Source organism: Triticum urartu, chromosome 6 (assembly GCF_003073215.2).
Source record: "Triticum urartu cultivar G1812 chromosome 6, Tu2.1, whole genome shotgun sequence".
NCBI classification, from domain to species: domain Eukaryota; kingdom Viridiplantae; phylum Streptophyta; class Magnoliopsida; order Poales; family Poaceae; genus Triticum; species Triticum urartu.
This window is the reverse complement of record NC_053027.1, coordinates 95,296,490-95,321,702: the sequence shown is the minus strand read 5'-3', so window position 1 is coordinate 95,321,702 and position 25,213 is coordinate 95,296,490. Positions and strand designations below refer to the sequence as shown.

At 44.9% G+C, this 25,213-nt stretch overlaps 4 protein-coding genes and 1 pseudogene across 5 annotated transcripts in view; 4 read left to right on the top strand and 1 right to left on the bottom strand.

Annotated features, from left to right (window-relative positions):
* LOC125516604 overlaps positions 1–6,735 on the top strand; it is a 30,279-nt gene extending 23,544 nt beyond the window's left edge. The window contains exons 3-5 of the mRNA XM_048681984.1: positions 5,270–5,344; positions 5,536–5,625; positions 6,469–6,735. Coding sequence (XP_048537941.1) covers positions 5,270–5,344; positions 5,536–5,625; positions 6,469–6,735 — 432 coding nt within the window. The remainder of the gene's footprint in view (positions 1–5,269; positions 5,345–5,535; positions 5,626–6,468) is intronic.
* A 1,592-nt stretch (positions 6,736–8,327) lies between these two features.
* On the bottom strand, positions 8,328–17,549 carry LOC125515709 (E3 ubiquitin-protein ligase MARCHF11-like). 2 transcript variants are annotated; one of them, XM_048681222.1, is made up of 3 exons: positions 17,234–17,549; positions 12,932–13,114; positions 8,328–8,845 (listed from the first exon to the last, which is right to left on the bottom strand). In XM_048681222.1, exons 1-3 carry the CDS (start codon positions 17,542–17,544, stop codon positions 8,806–8,808), a joined length of 534 nt encoding a protein of 177 aa, XP_048537179.1. In that variant the 5' UTR covers positions 17,545–17,549; the 3' UTR covers positions 8,328–8,805. The 2 variants fall into 2 exon arrangements, with proteins under 2 accessions (XP_048537179.1, XP_048537178.1); XM_048681221.1 differs by having other exon boundaries at positions 12,895–13,114; positions 17,234–17,538.
* On the top strand, positions 8,855–12,670 carry LOC125515707 (tyrosine-sulfated glycopeptide receptor 1-like). The gene has a single exon (XM_048681219.1). It carries the CDS (start codon positions 9,272–9,274, stop codon positions 12,425–12,427), a length of 3,156 nt encoding a protein of 1,051 aa, XP_048537176.1. The 5' UTR covers positions 8,855–9,271; the 3' UTR covers positions 12,428–12,670.
* LOC125515710 lies at positions 13,131–24,390 on the top strand (annotated as a pseudogene).
* Positions 14,988–16,987, top strand: LOC125515708 (tyrosine-sulfated glycopeptide receptor 1-like). The gene has a single exon (XM_048681220.1). It carries the CDS (start codon positions 16,106–16,108, stop codon positions 16,718–16,720), a length of 615 nt encoding a protein of 204 aa, XP_048537177.1. The 5' UTR covers positions 14,988–16,105; the 3' UTR covers positions 16,721–16,987.
* Positions 24,391–25,213: the final 823 nt, after the last annotated feature.

Genomic DNA, 25,213 nt, shown 5'->3' with positions numbered 1-25,213 from the left:
GTGACTCCAAACATCCATCGACATGGAGTTTCTTCATGCATCTTACGCCAATATGACCTAAGCGGCGGTGCCACAAGAAAGTGGTACTATCATTATTAACTCTACATCTTTTTACGTGAACATGCGTATTACCACGACCGAGATTCAATGAACCATTCACATAGGGTGCATGACCATGAAAGGTATTATTCATGTAAACAGAATAACCATTATTCTCTAACTTAAATGAATAACCGTATTGTAATGAACATAATCTAATCATATTCATGCTCAACGTAGACACCTGATAACATTTATCTAGGTTCAATACTAATCCCGAAGGCAGATGGAGCGTGCGATGGTGATATCATCAACTTTGAAAACACTTCCAACACACATCGTCACCTCGCCCTTAGCCAGTCTCCGTTTAGTCCGTAGCTTTTGCTTCAAGTCACCAATAATAGCAACTGAACCGGTATCCAATACCCAGGTGCTACTAGGAGTACTAGTGAGGTACACATTAATAACACGTATATACTTTGTTGAAGTTGCCAGCCTTCTTATCTACCATGCATTTGGGGTAATTCCGCTACCAGTGACCGTTCCCCTTACAATAGAAGCACTTAGTCTCGGGTTTGGGTTCAACCTTGGGTTCCTTCACTGGAGCGGCAACTGGTTTGCCATCCATGAAGTTTCCCTTCTAGCCCTTGCCCTTCTTGAAACCAGTGGTCTTGTTAAACCATCAACACTTGATGCTCCTTCTCGATTTCTACCTTTTGCGGTCTTAAGCACCGCGAACAGCTCCGGGATCAACTCCATCCCTCGCATGTCATAGTTCATCATGAAGATCTAGTAGCTTAGTGATAGTGGCTAGAGAACTCTATCAATCACTATCTTATCTGGAAGTTTAACTCCCACCTGATTTAAGTGATTGTAGCACCGAGACATTCTGAGCACATGCTCACTAGCTGAGCTATTCTCCTCCATCTTGTTGGAAAAAGAACTTGTCAGAGGTCTCATACCTCTCAACACGGGCATGAGCCTGAAATCCCAATTTCAGCTCTTGGAACATCTCATATGTCTTATGGCGTTCAAAACGTCATTGGAATCCCGATTCTAAGCAGTAAAGTATGGTGCACTAAACTATCAAGTAGTCATCGGGATGTGTCTGTCAGGTGTTCACAACATCCACAGACGACGTTGTAGGGGTTTGCACATCGAGGGGGTGCATCAAAAACGTAAGCCTTCTGTGCAGCAGTGAGGACACTCCTCGGACTACGGACCCAGTCCGCATCATTGCTTACAATATCTTTCAACTTAGTCTTTCTCTAGGAACGTATTGAAACAGGGAGCTACAACTTGAGCTATTTATCTACAACATATTTGCAAAGACAATTTAGACTATGTTCATGATAATTAAGTTCATCTAATCAAATTATTTAATGAACTCCCACTCAGATAGACATCCCTCTCATCTAAGTGATACATGATCCGAGTCAACTAGGCCGTGTCCGATCATCACGTGAGACGGACTAGTCATCATCGGTGAACATCTTCATGTTGATCGTATCTTCTATACGACTCATGTTCGACCTTTCGGTCTTCCGTGTTCTGAGGCTATGTCTGTACATGCTAGGCTCGTCAAGTCAACCTAAGTGTATTGCGTGTGTAAATCTGGCTTACACCCGTTGTATTCGAATGTTAGAATCTATCACACCCGATCATCATGTGGTGCTTCGAAACAACGAACCTTCGCAACGGTGCATAGTTAGGGGGAACACTTTCTTGAAATTATTGCGAGGGATTATCTTATTTAAGCTACCGTCGTTCTAAGAAAATAAGATGTAAAACATGATAAACATCACATGCAATCAAATAGTGACATGATATGGCCAATATCATTTTGCTCCTTTTGCTCTCCATCTTCGGGGCGCCATGATCATCATTGTCACCGGCATGACACCATGATCTCCATCATCGTGTCTTCATGAAGTCGTCTCGTCAACTATTACTTCTACTACTATGGCTAACGGTTTAGCAATAAAGTAAAGTAATTACATGACATTTAAGTTGACACGCAGGTCATAAATAAATTAAGACAACTCCCATGGCTCATGCCGGTTGTCATACTCATCGACATGCAAGTTGTGATTCCTATTACAAGAACATGATCAATCTCATACATCACATATATCATTCATCACATCCTTTTGGCCATATCACATCACAAGGCATATGCTACAAAAACAAGTTAGACGTCCTCTAATTGTTGTTGCAAAATTTTTACGTGGCTGCTATAGGTTTCTAGCAAGAACGTTTCTTACCTACGCCAAAACCACAACGTGATATGCCAATTTCTATTTACCCTTCATAAGGACCCTTTTCATCGAATCCGATCCGACTAAAGTGGGAGAGACAGACACCCGCTAGCCACCTTATGCAACTAGTGCATGTTAGTCGGTGGAACCTGTCTCACGTAAGAGTACGTGTAAGGTCGGTCCGGGCCGCTTCATCCCACGATGCTGCCGAATCAAGATAAGACTAGTAACGGCAAGTAAATTGACAAAATCGACGCCCACAACAACTTGTGTTCTACTCATGCATAGAAACTACGCATAGACCTAGCTCATGATGCCACTGTTGGGGATTGTAGCAGAAATTTAAAATTTTCTATGCATCACCAAGATCAATCTATGGAGTAATCTAGCAACGAGGGGAAGGGGAGTGCATCTACATACCCTTGTAGATCGCTAAGCGGAAGCGTTGCAAGACGCGGATGAAGGAATCGTACTCGCAGCGATTCAGATCGCGATTGATTCCGATCTAAGCGCCAAACAACGGCGCCTCCGCGTTCAACACGCGTGCAGCCCGGTGACGTCTCCCACGCCTTGATCCAGCAAGGGGAGAAGGAGAGGTTGGGGAAGACTCCATCCAGCAGCAGCACGACGGCGTGGTGGTGAAGGAGGAGCGTGGCAATCCTGCAGGGCTTCGCCAAGCACCGCGGGAGAGGGGGAGGGCTGCGCCAGAACTTGGGTGCGGCTGCCCTCCCACCCCCCACATATATATAGGGGCAAGGGAGAGGGGGGCCGGCCCCCTCAGATCCAATCTGAGGAGGGGGCGGCGGCCAGGGGGGTTGCCTTGCCCCCCAAGGCAAGGGGGCACCCCCCTTTAGGGTTCCCCCTAAACCCTAGGCGCATGGGCCCTAGGGGGGAGGCGCCCAGCCCACTAAGGGGCTGGTCCCTCTCCACACACAGCCCATAGGGCCCTCCGGGGCAGGTGGACCCTCCCGGTGGACCCCCGGAACCCCTTTGGTGGTCCTAGTACAATACCGGTAACCCCCCGAATTATTCCGGTGACCGTGTGATGACTTCCCATATATAAATCTTTACCTCCGGACCATTTCGGAACTCCTCGTGACGTTCGGGATCTCATACGGGACTCCGAATAACATTCGGTAACCACGTACATCTATTCCCTATAACCCTAGCGTCATCGAACCTTAAGTGTGTAGACCCTACGGGCTCGGGAGTCATGCAGACATGGCCGAGACAACTCTCCGGTCAATAACCAACAGCGGGATCTGGATACCCATGTTGGTTCCCACATGCTCCACGATGATCTCATCGGATGAACCACGATGTTAAGGATTCAATCAATCCCGTATACAATTCCCTTTGTCTATCGGTACGATACTTGCCCGAGATTCGATCGTTGGTATCCCGATACCTTGTTCAATCTCGTTACCGGCAAGTCTCTTTACTCGTTCCGTAACACAACATCCCGTGATCAACTCCTTGGTCACATTGTGCACATTATGATGATGCCTTACCGAGTGGGCCCAGAGATACCTCTCTGTTACACGGAGTGACAAATCCCAGTCTCGATTCATGCCAACCCAATAGACACTTTCAGAGATACCCGTAGTGCACCTTTATAGCCACCCAATTACGTTGTGACGTTTGGCACACCCAAAGCACTCCTACGGTATCCGGAAGTTGCACAATCTCATGGTCTAAGGAAATGATACTTGACATTAGAAAAGCTTTAGCATACGAACTGCACGATCTTGTGCTAGGCTTAGGATTGGGTCTTGTCCATCACATCATTCTCCTAATGATGTGATCCCGTTATCAACGACATCCAATGTCCATGGTCAGGAAACCGTAACCATCTATTGATCAACGAGCTAGTCAACTAGAGGCTTACTAGGGACATGGTGTTGTCTATGTATCCACACATGTATCTGAGTTTCCTATCAATACAATTCTAGCATGGATAATAAATGATTATCATGAACAAGGAAATATAATAATAACCAATTTATTATTGCCTCTAGGGCATATTTCCAACATATATCTCTAAGATGTTGCGTGGTGTTCTTGCTGAGCAAGGAACTCTCTCTCTCAATTCTCTTGTCCTGGTGCTCATGCTCAGAATGGTGTGGCTGAGCGAAAGCATCGACATCTTCTTGAGACGGCTCGTGCATTGATGATTGCTGCCTCTCTCCGGCCTCATTTTTGGGCTGAGGCCGTCTCCACCTCCACCTATCTTATCAATATACAGCCTCCCGCTGCTCTACAGGGTGGTGTTCCTTTCGAGCGTCTTTTTGATCGTTCTCCCGATTATTTGATGCTTCGCTTGTTTGGTTGTGTTTGTTATGTTCTTCTTGCCCCTCGCGAATGCACCAAACTGACCGCTCAGTCTGTTGAGTGTGTCTTCTTAGGCTACAGTGATGAGCATAAGGGCTATCGTTGTTGGAATCCTATTGATCGTCGGATGCGTATCTCTCGAGACGTGACTTTTGATGAGTCTCGTCCCTTCTACCCACGCCCATCTTCCTTGATTTTTTCAGTGGAGGATATCTCTTTCCTCACTTTTCCTGACTCACCTATCACCCCTGTCGCCCCTATGCCTATTCGTTCCACTCCCTCTGCTTCTCCACCTCTAGTCGATTTGCAGCCACCATCTTCTCCGGTCTCCTCGCCTAGCATGTCACCGGATTCTACACCTTCATCTCCGGTGACTTCTTCGTCGCCACCCCCCGATTGTACCTTGGCGATTCCTCCTTCTATTGTTCCATCTTTTCCTCAGCATTACACTCGTCGTTCACGACCTGTGGATGCCTTATTGGATGAGTCGTCATCTTCCTCTCAGCCTACTTATGGCTTGTGTTCTCGTCCTCTTCTGCCTGTTGATCGCTTTGGATTTCCCACCACTAGTGCTGCTGTTCTTGAGCCGACTTCTTATCGTCAGGCTGTTGTTCATCCTGAATGGCAGTTTGCGATGGCAGAGGAGATTGCTGCTCTTGAACGCACTGGTACCTGGGATCTTGTTTCTCTTCCTCCCGGAGTCCGTCCCATCACTTGTAAGTGGGTCTACAAGGTTAAGACTCGCTCCGATGGTTCTCTTGAGCGTCACAAAGCTCGTCTTGTGGCTCGTGGTTTTCAGCAGGAGCATGGTCGTGATTATGACGAGACTTTTGCTCCTGTGGCCCATATGACCACTGTTCATACACTTCTTGTCGTTGCCTCTGCACGCCACTGGTCTATATCTCAGCTTGATGTTAAGAATGCTTTTCTTAATGGTGAGCTGCGTGAGGAGGTGTACATGCAGCCACCACCTGGGTATTCTGTTCCTGATGGCATGGTATGTCATCTTCGTCGCTCTCTCTATGGCCTTAAGCAAGCCCCCCGCGCCTGGTTTGAGCGTTTTGCCTCTGTGGTCACTACTGCTGGTTTTTCAGCAAGTGCTCATGATCCAGCATTGTTTATTCACCTTTCTCCTCGTGGTCGGACTCTTCTTCTTCTCTATGTTGATGACATGATCATCACTGGGGATGACCCCGAGTATATTGCCTTTGTAAAGGCACATCTTAGTGAGCAGTTTCTTATGTCTGATCTTGGACCTCTTCGCTACTTTCTTGGGATTGAAGTCTCTTCTACCTCTGATGGATTTTTTATATCCCAGGAAAAGTATATCCAGGATCTTCTTGCTCGTGCTGCTCTTACTGACGAGCGCATTGTTGAGACTCCTATGGAGCTCAATGTTCACCTCCGTGCTACTGATGGTGATCCTCTCCCTGACCTGACGCGTTATCGTCATCTCGTTGGCAGTCTTGTCTATCTAGCTGTCACTCGTCCGGACATCTCTTATCCGGTTCATATTCTGAGTCAGTTTGTCTCTGCTCCCACATCGGTTCACTATAGTCATCTCCTTCGTGTTCTCCGATATCTTCGAGGCACGATCTCTCACCGTCTATTCTTTCCTAGCTCCAGTTCTTTACAGCTTCAGGCCTATTCGGATGCTACGTGGGCTAGTGATCCTTCTGATCGCCGTTCACTTTCTGCTTACTGTGTTTTTCTTGGCGGTTCTCTCATTGCCTGGAAGACGAAGAAACAGATTGCAGTTTCCCGTTCGAGTGCTGAGGCTGAGTTGCGAGCCATGGCTCTTTTGACGGTAGAGGTGACTTGGTTACGGTGGTTACTTCAGGATTTTGGTGTTTCTGTCACTACACCGACTCTGATCCTATCTGACAGTACAGGTGCTATTAGCATTGCACGCGATCCTGTGAAGCATGAGCTCACCAAGCATATTGGTGTTGATGCTTTCTATGTGCGCGCTGGTGTGCAGGATCAGGTTATTGCTCTTCAGTATGTGCCTTCCGAGTTACAGTTGGCGGATTTCCTGACGAAGGCCCAGACTAGAGCACAACATGGCTTTTATCTCTCCAAACTCAGTGTTGTTCATCCACCATGAGTTTGAGGGGTGTGTATTAGAGTTATAATATAAGTCATGTACCCCTTTATGTTTATCCCGTTGTATAAGGAGTTTCCTGCATATGTTCCACACATGTACATATATATATATATATATATGGGTCTATGGCCTCATGGGAATACAAGTTGCTTATTCCTAACACTCCTGGCATGTCTCCCACTATGGCTCGCGTGGGTGGTGGGCTGGTAACGGCAGGCGACTCGCGATCGCGATTCCCAAGATGATAGGATGCGCTCGCGATTAGTTTCCTAATAATTAGATGCGTTCATGATTAGTCATCTAATAGGATGTGTCCATGATTAGTTTCCTAATGATTAGATGCTTCCATGATTAATTTTCTAATAGGATGCGCGCGTGATTATTTTCCTAATAATAGGATGCGTCCGTGATTAGTTTTCTAATAATAAGATGCATTTGTGATTAGTTTCCTAATAATTAGATGCGTCCGTGATTAGTTTCTTAATAGGAGTGTCCGTGATTATAGTTTCCTAATTGACCGGACGTGGACTTTCATATTTTCTTCCGCGGTGGAGTACGTTCAGTCAATGTAAATTGCTAAATGCACACAGAGAACAAATTAGGTTAAGGCTAGCTGTTAGATTGAGTTTAGTGGGACTAATCATGCGGTGATAATGTATCCATGTACGTTTTGTGAGATGCACTTAGAGAAGATAATATTTGCTCTTTTATAAGTAGTATAGAGTATAGACTAAGAGCAGCTAATTAAGGGGTACCTTGCGGAGCCCACAAGGGTTATTTTAGTGACCTAAAATCGTGTTAAGTGGTGTGTCCAGTCGCCGCCATGTGTTGTATGATGGGCACTCTTTCAGAATTTTATTTTTTATTTATCTATACACGTTTTTAGATTTTAGATGGTTTTTTGGGGTATTTTTTGGCTTTTCGGTTTTGCCTAGTTTATTTTTGGTTTTGGATAGAAAATAGAATAAAAAATGCAGTTTTTTTTCACTTCAAGCCGATTTGCTTATTGTAGAGGCACATATTTGCATCCGCGAGAAGCACAGTTGTGCATCTTGGAAAGGACATAAAACTTGTTGTTTTTGTTTCCATGAGAAGCACAAATTTGTTTTTTGTGGAGTCATAGATTTGCTTTCATGAGAAGCACAACTTTGCTCTCGGCGAAAAAATGTGTATTTTTGTTTCACGAGAAACATAGATTTGTTTCTTGTGAAGGCAGATATTAGCTTCCACGAGAAGCACATGTGTGCCTCTCAAAAAAAAAATCTTTACTTCCACGTTAAGCACGGATTTGCTTCTTGTGAAGACACAGATTTGCTTCCATGAGATGCACAATTGTGCCTCTCGGAAAAGGGAAAATGTGTTTTTTACTTCCACAAGAAGCATAGATTTGATTCTCATGGAAGCACAAATTTATTGTGCGAAACACAACGGTGCCTCTTAGAAAGAAAAAAAAAACACCCTGTCGTTGAAAAGTTTGAATTTTGAAGTTTTCAAATAAAGACCTTTATGGAGCTCGGTCTCCGTTTGGCAATTTCGCTTAATATAGTTCTTAAAAAGGGTTTATCCATATAATTGGAGCTGTCGACCTATCCAAGTAAACTAATCAACACCACCTTTGTATTCAAGTAAACTAATTAACATTCCAAAACAACAGTAATAGGAGTAGAAAACTGTACTTAGCATCACCATTGCCAGCACCCCAAGTTACGGTTCAAACTTCAGATGACAGCCACAAAGCGTCACCGTCCACGGTCCGCAATTATAGTGCGCCAGTGGAGCCAGGAGAATGGCAAAAGAAGAGCAAACGTAAACATCAGACGAAGCTCGCACGCACGCACGCGTGACAAGGGCAAGTAAACGCCCCCGGGTCAAGAAGAGGATGGAGGAGACCGCACGGATCGACCACCCACCCCGTCCATTAAGCCAGGAAGCCAGGAAACTGCACTTTCTTCCTGCCCTCCACTTGGCCTTTGTCTACACACCATGATGATTGCTCTCAATCGCAGGCGCCTTTCGGTACGATCTTCCCGGCGCATTGTCTCGCCTGGTAGAATCTTCGCAAAATCTTCTTCACCTACTGTTTCTTTCTCTTATGCCCTGCTTTTCTTTCCTGCATCAAGAACCGATATTTGGTTGTCAGTATCAGTGGGAAAATGTGAGAATTGTTTGGTGAAGCCGGTAAGACAAGTCATGTCAGGTCAAGAAAATTATCGCTTGAAGTAACAATTCTAGACAGACTGGGTCAGGAATTAGTTATTAGGGTCTACAAAAGCAATATTTTGTACGGTCACTATTCAGTAAGATTTGGAAATTGACTGGTCAGTGGATTATAGCAGGCAGCCGTGAGTGAAACGTCACACAGTGTGAACCACCCATTCTTTTCTTCGTGCTGACTACGACTGCGAGGACCAACGCATAATGGGAGCAAGATCTTTCTTCCCCCCTCATGGTGTTCATGAATAGACCACCACTGATGTCTTATCCAGGCAGGGCACAACATACGCTCTGGTTTCCGTCCTAGTTTCACCAGGAAACCATGCAGACACTCCAGTGCTCAAACAAGACACAGAGCAAGAAATTGCACATACCTTGCTTTGGCCTCGCTCTCGTGCTGCTGGTCTCCTTGGCCTCTCCGGCCAGTTCCTGCACCGAGCATGAGGAGGCCTCCCTTCTCCAGTTCCATGCCGGGCTCTCGTGGGACGGCGGCCTCGCCGCGACGTGGCGTAGCAACAAGGACTGCTGCACTTGGGAAGGGGTCATCTGCAGCAGTCCTAATAGGACGGTCACTGATGTTTTGCTGGCTTCTCGAGGCCTCGAGGGGTCCGTCTCGCCGTTCCTTGGCAACCTCACCAGCCTTTTGCGCCTCAACCTCTCTCACAACTCGCTGTCCGGTGGCCTGCCGCTGGAATTGGTGTCGTCCAGCAGCATCACTACACTTGATGTTAGCTTTAACCAGCTCACTGGAAAACTCCACGAACTGGCATCTCCAACCCCTGCCCAGCCTCTCCAGGTACTGAACATCTCGAGCAACTTATTTGCAGGACAGTTTCCATCCACCACATGGGAAGCAATGAAGAATCTGAGAGCACTCAATGCCAGTAACAACAGCTTTACAGGGCACATACCAACTTATCTCTGTAACAGCTCACCGTCCTTCGCTGTGCTTGATCTGTGTTTAAACAAATTCAGTGGCAACATCCCCCAACAAATTGGTGATTGCTCCAAGCTGAGAGAGCTCAGGGTCGGGTACAACAACATCAGTGGAGAAATCCCAGACGAACTCTTCAATGCTACTTTGTTGGAATACCTGTCTTTTCGTAATAATCATTTAAATGGAGTTCTTGATGGTGTGCGCATAACCAAGCTCAGAAATCTAGTAACACTTGATCTTGGAGGGAACAACTTCAGTGGCGAGATTCCAGATTCCATAGGCCAGCTCAAGAAATTGGAGGAGTTCCATTTGGACAACAATAAATTGTCAGGGGAGCTGCCATCAGCTCTAAGCAACTGCACGAATCTCGTAGCAATTGACCTCAAGAATAACAATTTCAGTGGACAGCTCGCCAAGGTCAATTTCTCCAACCTGCCAAATCTAAAGACATTAGATGTTTACTTCAACAACTTCAACGGCACAGTTCCAGAAAGCATATACTCTTGCAGCAATCTGACTGCACTACGGGTATCCACCAACAAATTAATAGGGCAGCTTTCACCAAGAATAAGTGATCTGAAGAACCTCACCTTCCTATCACTCTCCACAAACTCTTTCAGCAATATCACAAACACACTTCACATCCTAAAGATCTGCAGGAACCTTACCACTCTGCTAATCGGCAGTAACTTCAAGGGAGAGCTCATGCCAGAGGATGACAGAATTGATGGCTTTGAGAATCTCCAGGTTTTGGACATTGAAAGTTGCCAGTTGTCTGGAAAAATACCTCTATGGATATCAAGGCTCACAAATTTGGAGATCTTACTTTTAAATAGCAATCAACTCACTGGACCGATACCAGGCTGGATCAACTCCCTAAGCCATCTCTTCTTTATGGATGTGTCAAACAACAATCTTACAGGAGAAATCCCGTTAACCTTGATGGAGATGCCAATGCTAAAATCAATTGAAAATGCAACTCAATGGGACCCAAGGGTCTTTGAGTTGCCTGTTTACAGTGGTCCATCACTTCAATACCGTGTTGTTACATCTTTTCCAACGGTGTTGAATCTAAGCAACAATCAGTTCACTGGTGTGATTCCCCCACAGATTGGTCAGTTGAAAGTGCTTGTTGTACTTGATTTAAGTTTCAACAAGTTATCCGGACAGATCCCACTGTCGATTTGCAACCTCACAAACTTGCAGGTGCTAGACTTGTCCAGCAACAGTCTAACAGGTGCTATCCCAGCTGCATTGAATAGCCTACACTTCCTTTCAGCATTCAGCATTTCGAACAATGACCTAGAAGGGCCTATTCCATCTGGAGGCCAGTTCAATACATTCCAGAATTCTAGTTTCGATGGGAATCCAAAGCTGTGTGGCTCTATTCTCACTCACAAATGTGATTCTTCAATACACCCGTCCTCCAGAAAACAACGAGATAAGAAATTTGCTTTCGCAATTGGATTTGGTGTGTTCTTTGGAGGTATTGCTATTCTGCTGTTGCTGGTGCGACTCCTTCTCTCAGTCAAGATAAAGGGTTTTACAGAGAAAAATGGAAGCAAGAATAGCGGAGATGTTGAAGCGACTTCATTCTACTCCAGTTCAGAGGAAACACTAGTAGTGATGCACATGCCACAAGGCAAGGGAGAAGGAAACAAGCTCAAATTCTCTGACATTTTGAAAGCTACGAACAACTTTGACAAGGAGAACATCATTGGGTGTGGAGGCTATGGGTTAGTCTACAAGGCAGAGCTACATGATGGCTCCAAATTGGCAATTAAAAAGCTCAACGGTGAAATGTGTCTGATGGAAAGGGAATTCAGTGCAGAGGTTGATGCTCTCTCCATGGCACAGCATGAAAATCTTGTACCACTCTGGGGTTACTGCGTCCAGGGACACTCAAGGCTCCTCATGTATTCCTACATGGAGAATGGCAGCCTAGATGATTGGCTTCATAACAGAGATGATGGCACTAGCTCATTTCTTGACTGGCCGACTCGGCTCAAGATCGCACGAGGAGCCAGCCTAGGCCTCTCCTATATCCATGATATCTGCAAGCCTCAAATTGTACACCGTGACATCAAATCCAGTAATATCCTATTGGACAAAGAATTTAAAGCTTACCTTGCAGATTTTGGGCTAGCCAGATTGATCCTTCCCAACAAAACTCATGTTACAACTGAGTTGGTCGGCACTATGGGTTACATTCCCCCTGAGTATGGGCAAGCGTGGGTTGCTACGTTGAGAGGAGATATATACAGTTTTGGGGTAGTCCTGCTTGAGCTGCTCACAGGAAGGCGACCTGTTCCAGTTTCGTCTACAACAAAAGAACTTGTCCCATGGGTTCTACAGATGAGGTCTGAGGGCAAGCAGATTGAGGTCCTGGATCCAACACTTCGAGAAACAGGGTATGAAGAGCAAATGCTGAAGGTGCTTGAAACTGCTTGCAGGTGTGTCAATCATAATCAGTTCAGGAGGCCAACTATCATGGAAGTGGTCTCCTGCTTGGGCAGTATAGACACTGATCTGCGGACATAAAAGCTAGCCAATACTTATTATTAACCTTACAGTTGGGTTTTACAGCGCCCAACAGGTTGTTATTTTGAGCTTAATTTACTTTTCTAGAAAAGCTTTTTTTTTTGTAGTTCATCTTCCTTTCGGATGTTTCTTGAAGCATTATTCATGCTCAAGCTTCCCAAGAGTGTAAAAAAAGAATAAACAAGTAAAATGATTGCCTTGTTTTCACAGTGAAAGAATAAAAGTGCTTTCCATTCAAGTGCAGATACTATACGATGCTCTATCGGCTGTTTGCTTCGGATTAACTGATTCACAAAACATCAGAGTTTGAGTTGGATTGGTTGATACTGCAGTGTACAGATGTTTGGTCCACACGTGAATTGAATGGATATAACAACACAATACAACTACGATGTTTAGAATGTCAGGAAATCACCGTGCATAACAGATTAACATTATACCACAACTAAAAGAACAGAAGCACCAACCATGTTAAAGTATTCGCGCGGTGAAGAAACGCCGGACCTTGTATTGCAGCCCGCAGAATCACTATCCCACATATATACACAGCAAAAATGCACACTCAGCATGATATACGAGCTTTCCCTAGCTCCTCCACGACCAGTAGAATCTTCCTGGCATACTGTCGCCAGTAGAATCTTTGCAAAATCTTCACAAACTGTTTCTTTCTCGAACGCGCACTTTTTCCTGTTCACAAAAGGATGCATCAAGAACTGATTATTTTTTGGTTAGTATTAGTGAGGAAAGATGAGATTTGTTCGGTGAAGCGAAGCCGGTAAGACAAGTGATGTCAGGTCAAGTAAATTATGGCATGCTGTAATAATTATATACAGATTGGGTCAAGAATGAGTGAATGCCTGCAAAAGCAATATTCTGTGTGGTCCATATTCAGTAAGATTGGGAAATTGACTTGTCAGTGGATTATAGCAGGCAGCCGTGAGTGAAACGTCATAGTGTGAACCAGCCATTTTTTCCCTTTGTGCTGACTACGACTGCAAGGACCAAAATGTTAATGGGAGCAAGATCTTTTTCCCCCCCTCATGGTATTTCATGAGTAGATCACCATTGATGTCTTATCCAGCAAGGACACAACATAAGCCCTGGTTTCCATCCTAGTTTCACCAGAAAACCATGCAGACACTCCAGTTTTCAAACCAGACACAGAGCAAGAAATTGCACATACCTTCCCTTGGTCTTGCTCTTGTGCTGCTGATCTCCTTGGCCTCTCCGACCAGTTCCTGTACACAGCACGAGGAGGCCTCCCTTCGCCAGTTCCTTGCTGAGCTCTCGCGGGACGGCGGCCTTGCTGCCGCATGGCAGGATGGCACGGATTGCTGCACTTGGAAAGGGATCACCTGCAGCAGTTATAATAGGACGGTCACTGGTGTTTCACTGGCTTCTCAAGGCCTCGAGGGGTCCATCTCACCGTTCCTTGGCAACCTCACCAGCCTCTTGCGCCTCAACCTGTCGTGCAACTTGCTGTCCGGTGGTCTGCCAGTGGAATTGGTGTCGTCCAGCAGCATCACCATACTTGATGTCAGCTTTAACCAGCTCAATGGAACACTCCACAAGCTGCCATCATCAAACCATGCCCGGCCTCTCCAGGTACTGAACATCTCAAGCAACTTATTTTCAGGACAGTTGCCATCCACCACATGGAAAGAAATGAAGAATCTGATTGTAGTCAATGCCAGTAATAACAGCTTTACAGGGGACATACCAACTCATTTCTGTAACAGCTCACCATCATTCGCTGTGCTTGATCTGTGTTTAAATAAATTCAGTGGCAACATCCCCCAACGACTTGGTGATTGCTCCAAGCTGAGAGAGCTCAGGGCCGGGTACAACAACCTCAGTGGAACACTTCCAGATGAACTCTTCAATGCTACTTCATTAGAGCACCTCTCTTTTCCTAACAATGATTTACATGGAGTACTTGATGGTGCACACATAAGCAACCTCAGAAATCTGTCTACTCTTGATCTTGGAGGGAATAGCTTCAGTGGCAATATTCCATATTCTATAGCTGAGCTAACGAAACTAGAGGAGCTCCACCTAGATCACAACAACATGTCCGGGGAGCTGCCATCAGCTCTGAGCAACTGCACAAATCTCATAACAGTTGACCTCAGGAGCAACAATTTTACTGGAGAACTTACCAAGGTCAATTTCTCCAACCTGCCCAAACTAAAAACTTTAGACCTTCTGTACAACAACTTCAGTAGCAAAATTCCCGAGAGCATATACTCTTGCAGCAATCTGATTGCACTGCGACTATCTGGCAACAAATTAAATGGGCAGCTTTCACCACGAATAGGTGATCTGAAGCACCTCACTTTCCTGTCACTTGCTAAAAATTCTTTCAAAAACATCACAGATGCACTTCGAATCCTTCAGAGCTGTACAAACCTTACAACCTTACTTATTGGGCAGAACTTCAAGGGAGAACTCATGCCAGAGGATGACTGGCTTAATGGTTTTGAGAATCTTCAGATTTTGGACATCGAAGAATGCCCATTGTTTGGGAAAATACCTCATTGGATATCAAGGCTCGCAAATTTGGAGATGTTATTTTTAACTAGCAATCAACTCACTGGACCAATACCAGGCTGGATCAACTCCCTAAGCCATCTCTTGTACATGGATGTGTCAAACAACAATCTTACAGGTGAAATCCCGTTAACCTTAATGGAAATGCCAATGCTAAAATCAATTGAAAACGCAACTCATTGGAAGGCAAGGCCAAGGGTCTTTGAGCTGCCTGTTTATGATGGTCCATCACTTCAATACCGCGTTGTTACATCTTTTCCGACAGTGTTGAATCTAAGCAACAACTACTTCACAGGTGTGATCCCCCCACGGATTGGTCAGTTGAAAGTGCTTGTTCTACTTGATTTCAGTTTCAACAAGTTATCCGGGCAGATCCCACAATCGGTTTGCAACCTCACAAACTTGCAGGTGCTAGACTTGTCCAGCAACAATCTCACAGGTGCTATCCCAGCTGCATTGAATAGCCTGCACTTCCTTTCAGCATTCAACATTTCGAACAATGACCTAGAAGGGCCTATTCCATCTGGAGGCCAGTTTAATACATTTCAAAATTCTAGTTTCGATGGGAATCCAAAGCTCTGTGGCTCTATGCTCACTCACAAATGTCGTCCAGCTTCAACACCTCTAGTTCCAAGAAAACAAGGAAATAAGGTCATTTTTGCAGTTGCATTTGGTGTGTTCTTTGGAGGTATTGCTTTTCTTTTGTTGCTGGGGCGTCTCCTTGTCTCAGTCAGGATGAAGGGTTTTACAGCAAAAAGTCGAAGGAAGAATAACGGAGGCAATGAGGCAACTTCATTCTACTCTAGTTCAGAGCAAACACTAGTGGTGATGCAGAGGCCACAAGGAAAAGGGGAAGAAAACAAGCTCAAATTCGCCAACATTGTGAAAGCTACGAACAACTTTGACAAGGAGAACATCATTGGATATGGAGGTTATGGATTAGTCTACAAGGCAGAGCTACCTGATGGATCCAAGCTGGCAATCAAAAAGCTCAATGGTGAAATGTTTCTGATGGAAAGAGAGTTTAGAGCAGAGGTTGATGCACTCTCCATGGCACAGCATGAAAATCTTGTACCATTGTGGGGTTACTGCGCATAGGGAAACTCAAGGCTGCTCATTTATTCTTACATGGAGAATGGCAGCCTGGATGATTGGCTTCATAACAGGGATGATGATGCCAATTCCTGTCTTGACTGGCCGACTCGGCTCAAGATTGCACAAGGAGCGAGCCTGGGCCTTTCTTATATCCATGATGTCTGCAAGCCTCAGATTGTCCATCGTGACATCAAATCCAGCAACATCCTACTGGACAAAGAATTTAAAGCTTATGTTGCAGACTTTGGGCTAGCCAGATTGATCCTTCCCAACCAAACACATGTCACAACTGAGTTGGTTGGCACAACGGGTTACATTCCCCCTGAGTATGGGCAAGCATGGGTTGCTACGTTAAGAGGTGATATGTACAGTTTCGGGGTAGTCCTGCTTGAGCTGCTCACAGGGAGGCGACCTATTCCAGTCCTGTCTACGTCAAAAGAACTTGTCCCGTGGGTTCTACAGATGAGGTCTGAGGATAAGCAGATTGAGGTCCTGGATCCAACACTTAAAGGAACAGGGTATGAAGAGCAAATGCTGAAGGTGCTTCAAACTGCTTGCAGGTGTGTCGATCATAATCAATTCAGGAGGCCAACTATCATGGAAGCAGTCTCCTGCCTGGCCAGTATAAATGCTGACCTGGACACATGAAAGTCAACCACGAGTGGATAAATTCCACATGGTAGCTAATATTGTACTTTACACAGAGATTCAACTTTTCCAGCTTCACTAGAAGCACTAGTTCTGATTAGCCTTACTTTATTTGTGTACAGTGCCCAACAGATTCGCATTTTGAACTTTACATATGTTTTTTAGGAAAGTTCTTCTCAGTTCATCTTCATTGTGGATGCTTCTTAAAGTATTATGTATGCTCAAGCTTTACAAGCTTGGGGAAAATAATAAACAAGTGAAATTATCGCCTTGTTTTGTCAGTGAATGTTAAACATGGTTTCCATTCAAGTGCAGACACTATTGGTTTCAGCTGTTTGCTTCAGATTAATGGATTCGCTTGTTGAAACTTGAAACCAGCAGTGTTGGAGTTGGATTGTTATATATACTACCGAATTTTGGTCCAAGCATGGAATTCAGTGGATTGAGAACGCAATACAGCTACGATATATGAACCCACGGACCTTGCGTTGCAGCATGATCGATGCGACTCACCGAGCTACCCCCGACGGCCACGGTCGCCGCCCTATAGACGATGTCCGGGTCGGCATTTCGCAGAACAGGTTGAGCGCGCCACGCTGCTGCGGTCCGCCAAGAACGCGCCGTGGCGTTCCCCACGGCGGCTCCCCAAGGACGACTCTGCGCCGGAGGGATAGTTTCATGTAGCACGCTTGGGAAGAAGAGATCCTGCGAAGCAACGGCGGTCGGCGGCGCCCGTACGGTGGCGGGAGGGGAGGAGGTAAGAGTGCTGGAGGTGCTGCTCGTCGGAAGTTTTTTTTTTTCCTTTTCTTTTGGACTGGACTCATCGGGGGAGAGGCTACAGCACAGCGATCGCCCTTGATGGGTCGGCCCAGTTAGCTGCCACTGCTACCTGAGTTTAGTGCGTCAGGTGCCAGTTTTTATTGATTTATTTTCATTTTTGGTTTTTTTAGTTTTAGCTTGGATTTCTATTTTCCTTTGGTTTCTTTATTCTTAATTTTTTCTAAAATTTATTTTAAAAAATGGAATTTAAAAACTTTCATGGAATTAAAAAAGTTCGCTTGCATTTAGAAAATGTTCGTCCTCTATTTAGAAAATGTTCATCATGTTTAATGTGTATTGGAAAAATACTCATGGTGTTTATAAAAATGACCACTGTGTATTATAAAAAGTTTCGTCATGTTTTAAAATTTTGGTCATTGTGTATTAGAAAAATGTTATCTGTAACTAAAGAAAATGTTCGCCTTGTATTTTTTAAAATGTTCATGAATTTTAAAATGTTAATGCAAAACGAAATAAGAGAGAGAGAGAGAAAAAAAGGAAAAGAACGTGTATTTTTACTAAAAAAGAAAACAAACAAATAGTAAAGGGTCAAAAATAAAAAAAAGGGAAAAGGGAAAGGAAAGAAATGAAAGAAATCACAAAAAGGTGCAGAAATGAAAAACAAAAAAATGCACGGACGTACCGTAGGGCCAACAAAAGCACATGTCAGAGTTGGACCGGCACAATGCATGCGGTTGTAGGCGTTTCGGTGCGTCAAATAGGAAATGCATATGGTTTGCTCAAATGAAAGCAAGACTGCAGTTTTTTCACCAATCTTTTGAAGAAATGGTTGGGCCAGCACTATGGTTTCTCCCCTTGTGAACGCCGGTGACACAACGGTTCATGCCCGCCTCCGTTTCGCTGCTCCAGCAGAAGAAGGAGGGGGGGGGGGGGGGGGGGGGGGGGGGGGGTGCTTCTCATATCTCTACTACTCCTTCCTTTTCAAAATATAAGGCGCTGATTGACTTTTCTGGTCTTTACAAAACTTTGACTATGATTTTCATGTATTATATGTCTATAAAATTAGTATACACACATATGAAATATTTTTTTTGCAAATACGACCGATGCCATTTGTACATGTTTAATCCATGTACTTTGGATCATGTGATGCTGGAGATCTACATCCCCTTCCAATGCTGGTGGTTGATGGTGGTTTCTGTTTTGTCTACAAAGTTTTCAGAGCACTCATCAAATTGAAATAGTTGGCCAGATTCACAGGGAACGCATTAGGCAACGAAGACTAGTGAATGAATTAGCAAAACTAACCTTATTTTGATCCACATGTTTGTCTTTTTTCTTCTACACAGCAGGCGAAAAGGATATGTTGATGAAATATGTGCGCACATTCTAAACATCTTTGAAGTACTCCCTGCGGTCCTTTTTAGTTCGCATATAAGATTTGACTGAAGTCAAGCCTCGTAAAGTTAGACCAGCTTTGTAGAAAAAAGTGTCAACATTTATAATCTGAAATCAATACCACTAGATGTGTCATGACTTAAAGTTTCATATTATATAACTTTAGCATGACAGATATTGATATTTTTTCATATAAATACGGTCAAACTTTGTGAAGTTTGATTTTAGAGAATTCTAATATGCAGAGTAAAAAGGATCGAAGGGAGTAATATGCACATTCTAAACATCTTTGAGGCAAACTTAAAAAAGAAATGCACACTTTTCAGCTATGTTTAGGCCTCAAACATTGCTTTCTATTTTTTAAAGACCGACGGAGATCCATTTTGATTTACTTCCGATTGATCGGTTTTCATGTTGTTAAATTAAACTGTTCCTCAGTGCCAAGCTAAGGGACCCACAGTACGCTTTTCTCTAAAATGAAAAGGCTGATAATAGGTGGATACATGATAACAAGGTAGCAAGAAAACTTATAAAATGCCCATTTGAGTACATAATGTTGTTTAAGTGATGCATCTTAGGTGCACATGAATGCTGAATAATAATGGGTTAATTAGATAAATGTCACTCCAATTATAGCAATCAGGCCACCTTTGAATTTAAGAAACTATTATCTCCTTTTGAGATTGTCTTCACTGCTTATGTACATCTATCCTATTGGGCAGGTCTACTGAAGGGCAAGGAACGAACGGAACTGGAGCATGGCGCGACAGGAGATGATGAGGCTCTATGCGACGGCGTACGCGGGCACCGACCTAGGGTGATTCTGGCGCTGCACTTCTTAAAAGCTCCCCCTTTTGAAGCTGTTCGGGCGCTGCACTTCTTAAAAGCTCCCCCTTTTGAAGCTGTTCGGGCGCTGCACTTCTTAAAAGCTCCCCCTTTTGAAGCTGTTCGGTCGTGCTATGCTCCTGCTGTATCGCATCTGCGTAGGCTGCGGTGTTTTGCTGAACCTTTGCTACTTTGTTGCATGGTGACAGTGCTCCAGGGTTTTTGCCTCGTAGTGGGTGTTTCGATTGCGAGCGCCTACAGCGGGTTTCCCTAGAGTGTTTGAACTTGTCGTTTCCCTTTTCTTTTTCGTTTGAACTCGGATATGGCTGTATTTCCGTTATTTCTATAATGGAAAGAGGATTAGCCCGGTTCAAAAAAAAATTATACCGATTCATAAAAATGCCACTGCAATTTTCAAACTTTAAAAAATGCCATTGCAATTTTTGCAAACTTTGAAAAACGCCACTGCAGACTTCGAAAAATGCCACTGGAAATGGCATGAAATGGCATTTTTCAAAGTTTAAAAATTGCAGTGACATTTCTCGAAAATAACCAAATTTGGAGTGGCATTAATCAAATTAAATATAATATACAGGTATGTTCATCAGTCATCACAGAAACTCTAATCACCCATGTAAATTTCTTCCCATTACATCACAAGGTGGTCACGTCCCACGTAGGCACTCCCCAAGGCCTAGGTGGCAGGCAATTTCTTTGCTTACGTGACGTCTCTTGCATCTCCATGCATGCCAAGTCTACGTTCTAATCTGAAACTGAAGACTCGACTGTGCAAAGTTGACACCTGACAGCCAACCAGCACCTAATGTCCTAATTAGATTCACAAGGAACACATTACATGAGTGAATAAAGTAGAAGTAACAAACTAAATAACGGCCAAGTAAATAAAAACACCAAAAAGAGAGAGACCAAGAACGGACACCACTGACCAGTGACCACCTGCTGCGATTAGTAGAGACTTGTTGCATAGTCAAGTTGGTAAAAATAATACTTCTCCGATGGGGCATATCATATCGTATCCATCAGATCATGTAGTTAAACAAAATGCATCATTGTACCATTACCGATTCAATAATCCGAGAATCAAAGGGTGGCTACCAAAAGCACCAATTGTTTTGTGCAACAGGGTCTGGGCTTTTTGATAGAGTATTGGCTTATTGCAAGGCGGCCTCAACCGAAACGTGATGGCGTGGGTGAGAGCCAGGAAGCTGCTGCCCGAGGCAAGTGTGAAGAGCACCAGTGTGGATGTGCGCCCGCACAGCCCCTGATCCTTGACCCAAACCTGCTCTCTTCTGTGGTCAATGTGAGAGTCCAATCCTCCCTCTCCTTCCTCCTCGCCCTCTTTCCTGACCAGGTCAGGTTCAATCATCTGGTTCTCCTGCTAAAGCTTTGATTAGGAAACCATGCAGAAGCAGCAGCTCCGTTCCTCATGCAAGGAGTGCAGCAACGGATTCTCCATGCGTCTCCTTGGCTATGCTGCTCTTGTGGTGGTGGTGGTGGTGCTGTCCATGGCCTCTACAGCCAGTTCTTGCACGGAGGGGGAGAAGGGCTCCCTCCTGCAGTTCCTGGCTGGGCTGTCGCGGGACGGCGGCCTTGCAGCGTCGTGGAAGCGGGACAGCACCGACTGCTGCGTGTGGGAAGGGATCGCCTGTGGTGCGGATGGGTCAGTGACAGACGTCTCGCTGGCTTCGAGGGGCCTTGAGGGGCGCGTATCGCCGTCGCTGGGCAACCTCACCGGGCTGCTGCGCCTCAACCTGTCCCACAACTCGCTGTCGGGTGGCCTGCCGCTGGAGCTCGTGTCGTCCAGTAGCATCATCGTCCTTGATGTCAGCTTCAACCGCCTCAGAGGAGACATGCAAGAGCTGCCATCTTCAACCCCTGCACAGCCTCTGCAGGTATTGAACATCTCGAGCAACTTGTTAACAGGAGGGTTTCCATCGACGTGGCTAGTGATGAACAACCTGGTCGCGCTCAACGCCAGCAACAACAGCTTCAGTGGGCAAATACCGAGTCATTTCTGCAGCAGCTCGTCATTGTTAGCTGTGGTTGAGCTCTGTTACAACCAATTTACAGGCAGCATCCCTCCAGGACTTGGCAACTGCTCCATGCTCAGAGTGCTCAAGGCTGGTCACAACAACCTCAGGGGGGCTCTCCCCAATGAACTCTTTGATGCTTCCCTACTGGAGTACCTCTCGCTTCCGGACAATAATTTAGATGGAAAGCTCGATGGCGCACAGATAATCAAGCTCAGAAATCTGGCTAACCTAAATCTTGGAGGAAACAATTTCAGCGGCAAGATTCCAGACTCAATAGGCCAGCTCAAGAAATTAGAAGAATTGCATCTGGACCACAACATGATGTCAGGGGAGCTGCCGTCAGCTCTGAGCAACTGCACAAATCTCATAACAGTTGACCTCAAGAGCAACCACTTCAACGGAGTACTTTCCAAGGTCAACTTCTCAAGCCTGCTCAATCTGAAGAATTTAGATCTTCTGTACAACAACTTCACCGGCACAATTCCAGAAAGCATATACTCTTGCAGCAAGCTGGCTGCACTGCGGATATCTGGCAACAACTTGCATGGGCAGCTTTCACCAAGAATAGCCAGTTTGAAATCCCTTACTTTCCTATCACTTGGTTTCAACAATTTTACAAATATCACAAACACACTCCGGATACTCAAGAATTGTAGGAACCTCACTTCCCTACTTATCGGGGGGACCAACTTCAAGAGTGAGACCATGCCAGAAGATGAAATAGTTGATGGTTTTCAGAATCTTCAGGTTCTTTCAATAGCTAGTTCCTCATTGTCTGGAAACATACCCCTTTGGCTATCAAAGCTGGCAAAGCTGGAGATGTTATTTTTGCAAGATAACCAACTCAGTGGGCCAATACCAGGCTGGATCAAAAGCCTAAAGTTACTGTTCCATCTAGATATATCAAATAATAACATTACAGGTGAAATTCCAACAGCCTTAATGGAGATGCCAATGCTAAATTCAGATAAGATTGCGCCCCGTTTGGACCCAAGAGCCTTTGAACTTCCTGTCTATGCAACTCCATCACGTCAATATCGGATAACCAGTGCTTTCCCAAAAGTATTGAATCTAGGAAATAATAAGTTCACCGGTGTGATCCCTGAGGAGATTGGTCAGTTGAACTCGCTTGTTATACTGAACTTCAGTTCAAATAGCTTATCAGGAGAGATACCACGGCAGCTCTGCAACCTGATAAATCTGCGGGTGCTGGACTTATCTAGCAATCATCTCACAGGTATAATCCCATCGGCAATGAAGAACCTGCACTTCCTTTCAGCATTCAACATTTCCCACAATGACCTCAAAGGAAAAATTCCAGATGGAGTCCAGCTAAGTACATTCTCAAATTCTAGCTTTGAGGGGAATCCAAAGTTGTGTGGCCATATTCTTCATCGCAGTTGTGATTCAACTGAAGGACCTTCGGGCTTCAGAAAACACTGGAGCAAGAAATCCATTATGGAAATTACATTCGGTGTGTTCTTTGGAGGAACTACTATTCTTTTTGTGCTTGGGGGTCTCCTTGCAACATTCAAGCATACCAGTTTCATAACCAAAAACAGGATCAGCAATAACGGAGATGTGGAAGCTATTTCAATCGAGATTGATTCAGAAGAATCATTAGTGATAGTGCCACGAGGAAAGGGAGAAGAAAGTAACCTCACATTCGCTGACATTGTGAAGGCTACAAATAACTTTCACCAGGAGAACATCATCGGGTGCGGAGGTTATGGACTGGTCTATAAGGCTGATTTACCTGATGGCCTCAAACTGGCTATCAAGAAGCTTAATGATGACATGTGTCTGATGAACAGAGAATTCACTGCAGAGGTTGATGCACTCTTAATGGCACAGCACGACAACCTTGTACCGCTCTGGGGTTATGGCATACAGGGAGATTCAAGATTCCTCATATATCCCTACATGGAGAATGGCAGCCTGGACGACTGGCTTCACAATGGGGATGGTGGTGCAAGTTCATTTCTTGACTGGCCAACACGGCTGAAGATCGCACAAGGAGCAAGCCAGGGCCTTTCTTATATCCATGGTGTCTGCAAGCCTCACATTGTCCACCGTGACATAAAGTCCAGCAACATCCTGCTTGACAAAGAATTCAAAGCTTATATTGCAGATTTTGGGCTCTCCAGGTTGATTGACAGTCAAACCCATTTCACAACTGAGCTAGTTGGCACTCCGGGCTACATCCCACCTGAGTATGGACAAGGATGGGTTGCTACACTGAGAGGTGACATGTACAGTTTTGGCATGGTCCTACTTGAGCTGCTCACTGGAAGGCGGCCTGTCCTGGTCTTGTCTTCATCAAAAGAACTAGTGAACTGGGTACAGGAGATGAAATCAGAAGGGAGGCAGCTTGAGGTCCTGGATCCTACACTCCGGGGCACAGGGTATGAAGAGCAGATGTTGAAGGTGCTCGAAGCCGCTTGCAAGTGTGTACACTATAATCCTTTCGTGAGGCCAACCATACAGGAGATAGTCTCCTTCCTTGAAAGTATAGACGCCAAGCTGCAGACACGAAATTCAGTTAAGATAGAAAGTGGTTAGACATGATTATCTTGTAGTCAATTGCACATGGCAGACGTAGCTTCCATCTAACTAGTACTGTCTAATCTTATACTCCCTCCGTCCCAAAATAAGTGTCTTGAGCTTAGTACAACTTTGTACTAAAGTTAGTACAAAGTTGAGACACTTATTTTGGGACGGAGGGAGTAATTCTTTTGCATGGCTGCTAACAGGTTAAAGTTTGTAATTCATTCATGGCCTTCCTTTTCTCAAATTATCATATACTCCATGGTAAACAAGTGCAAAATTACTCAGTTCTTATCCAGCATGCTCATTAAGAATTCCACATAAGTGGAGAGTTAGAGTGCAAAATCCCTACATGTTACTAGGGTTCAGTTAAGTGGGCAAAATGCCCTTTCACAGAAGTACCACTGACTCGATACGACACAAGGCGAGAATATACATGAACCAAACCGTTCACCAAGCTTCGCATCGGCAATGTAAAGAGCACAGCAAGCATATAATACATGTTTCTTAGAAGCACTTAAAAGGAAAATAAAAATACTGGGAAAAATTAGGAAGACACCGAAAATTTCCCCAAATGTTAGGGTTCCTAGAAGGTCTAGGTCTGTAAAACGTCAACATGAGGCCAAAAGGATGGCCATTCTACGGCATTCGGATTTCTGAATTGAAGCCTACATGGGAGTTTGCTTCGATTCGCTTTGGTCTGCAAATTCCAGAGCTCAGTCTGGGCCAATCCTTGAGCGGTTGGGAAATCTGCGATGAGTAATCATGGAGGGCAGCATCCCGATTCCCCAACCACGAATAGCACGCACCACACGGCCACACCGCGCAATCAGCCTGTGCAGGGAAGCGGGACGAATAGGAGGGGCGAAAGAAGGTGATCACTGACCTT

Bases quoted from the DNA above. Each gene is read 5' to 3' on its own strand.
- LOC125515707 (XM_048681219.1), top strand. From the start codon at position 9,272: ATGCAGACACTCCAGTGCTCAAACAAGACACAGAGCAAGAAATTGCAC.
- LOC125515708 (XM_048681220.1), top strand. From the start codon at position 16,106: ATGGAGAATGGCAGCCTGGATGATTGGCTTCATAACAGGGATGATGAT.
- LOC125515709 (XM_048681222.1), bottom strand. From the start codon at position 17,544: ATGAGTCCAGTCCAAAAGAAAAGGAAAAAAAAAAACTTCCGACGAGCA. The intron at 13,115-17,233 runs GTGAGTCGCATC...TTTTGTGAACAG, and splicing joins TGGCCGTCGGGGGTAGCTCG to GAAAAAGTGCGCGTTCGAGA. The intron at 8,846-12,931 runs GTCCGGCGTTTC...TTCTTGATGCAG, and splicing joins TCTGCGGGCTGCAATACAAG to GAAAGAAAAGCAGGGCATAA.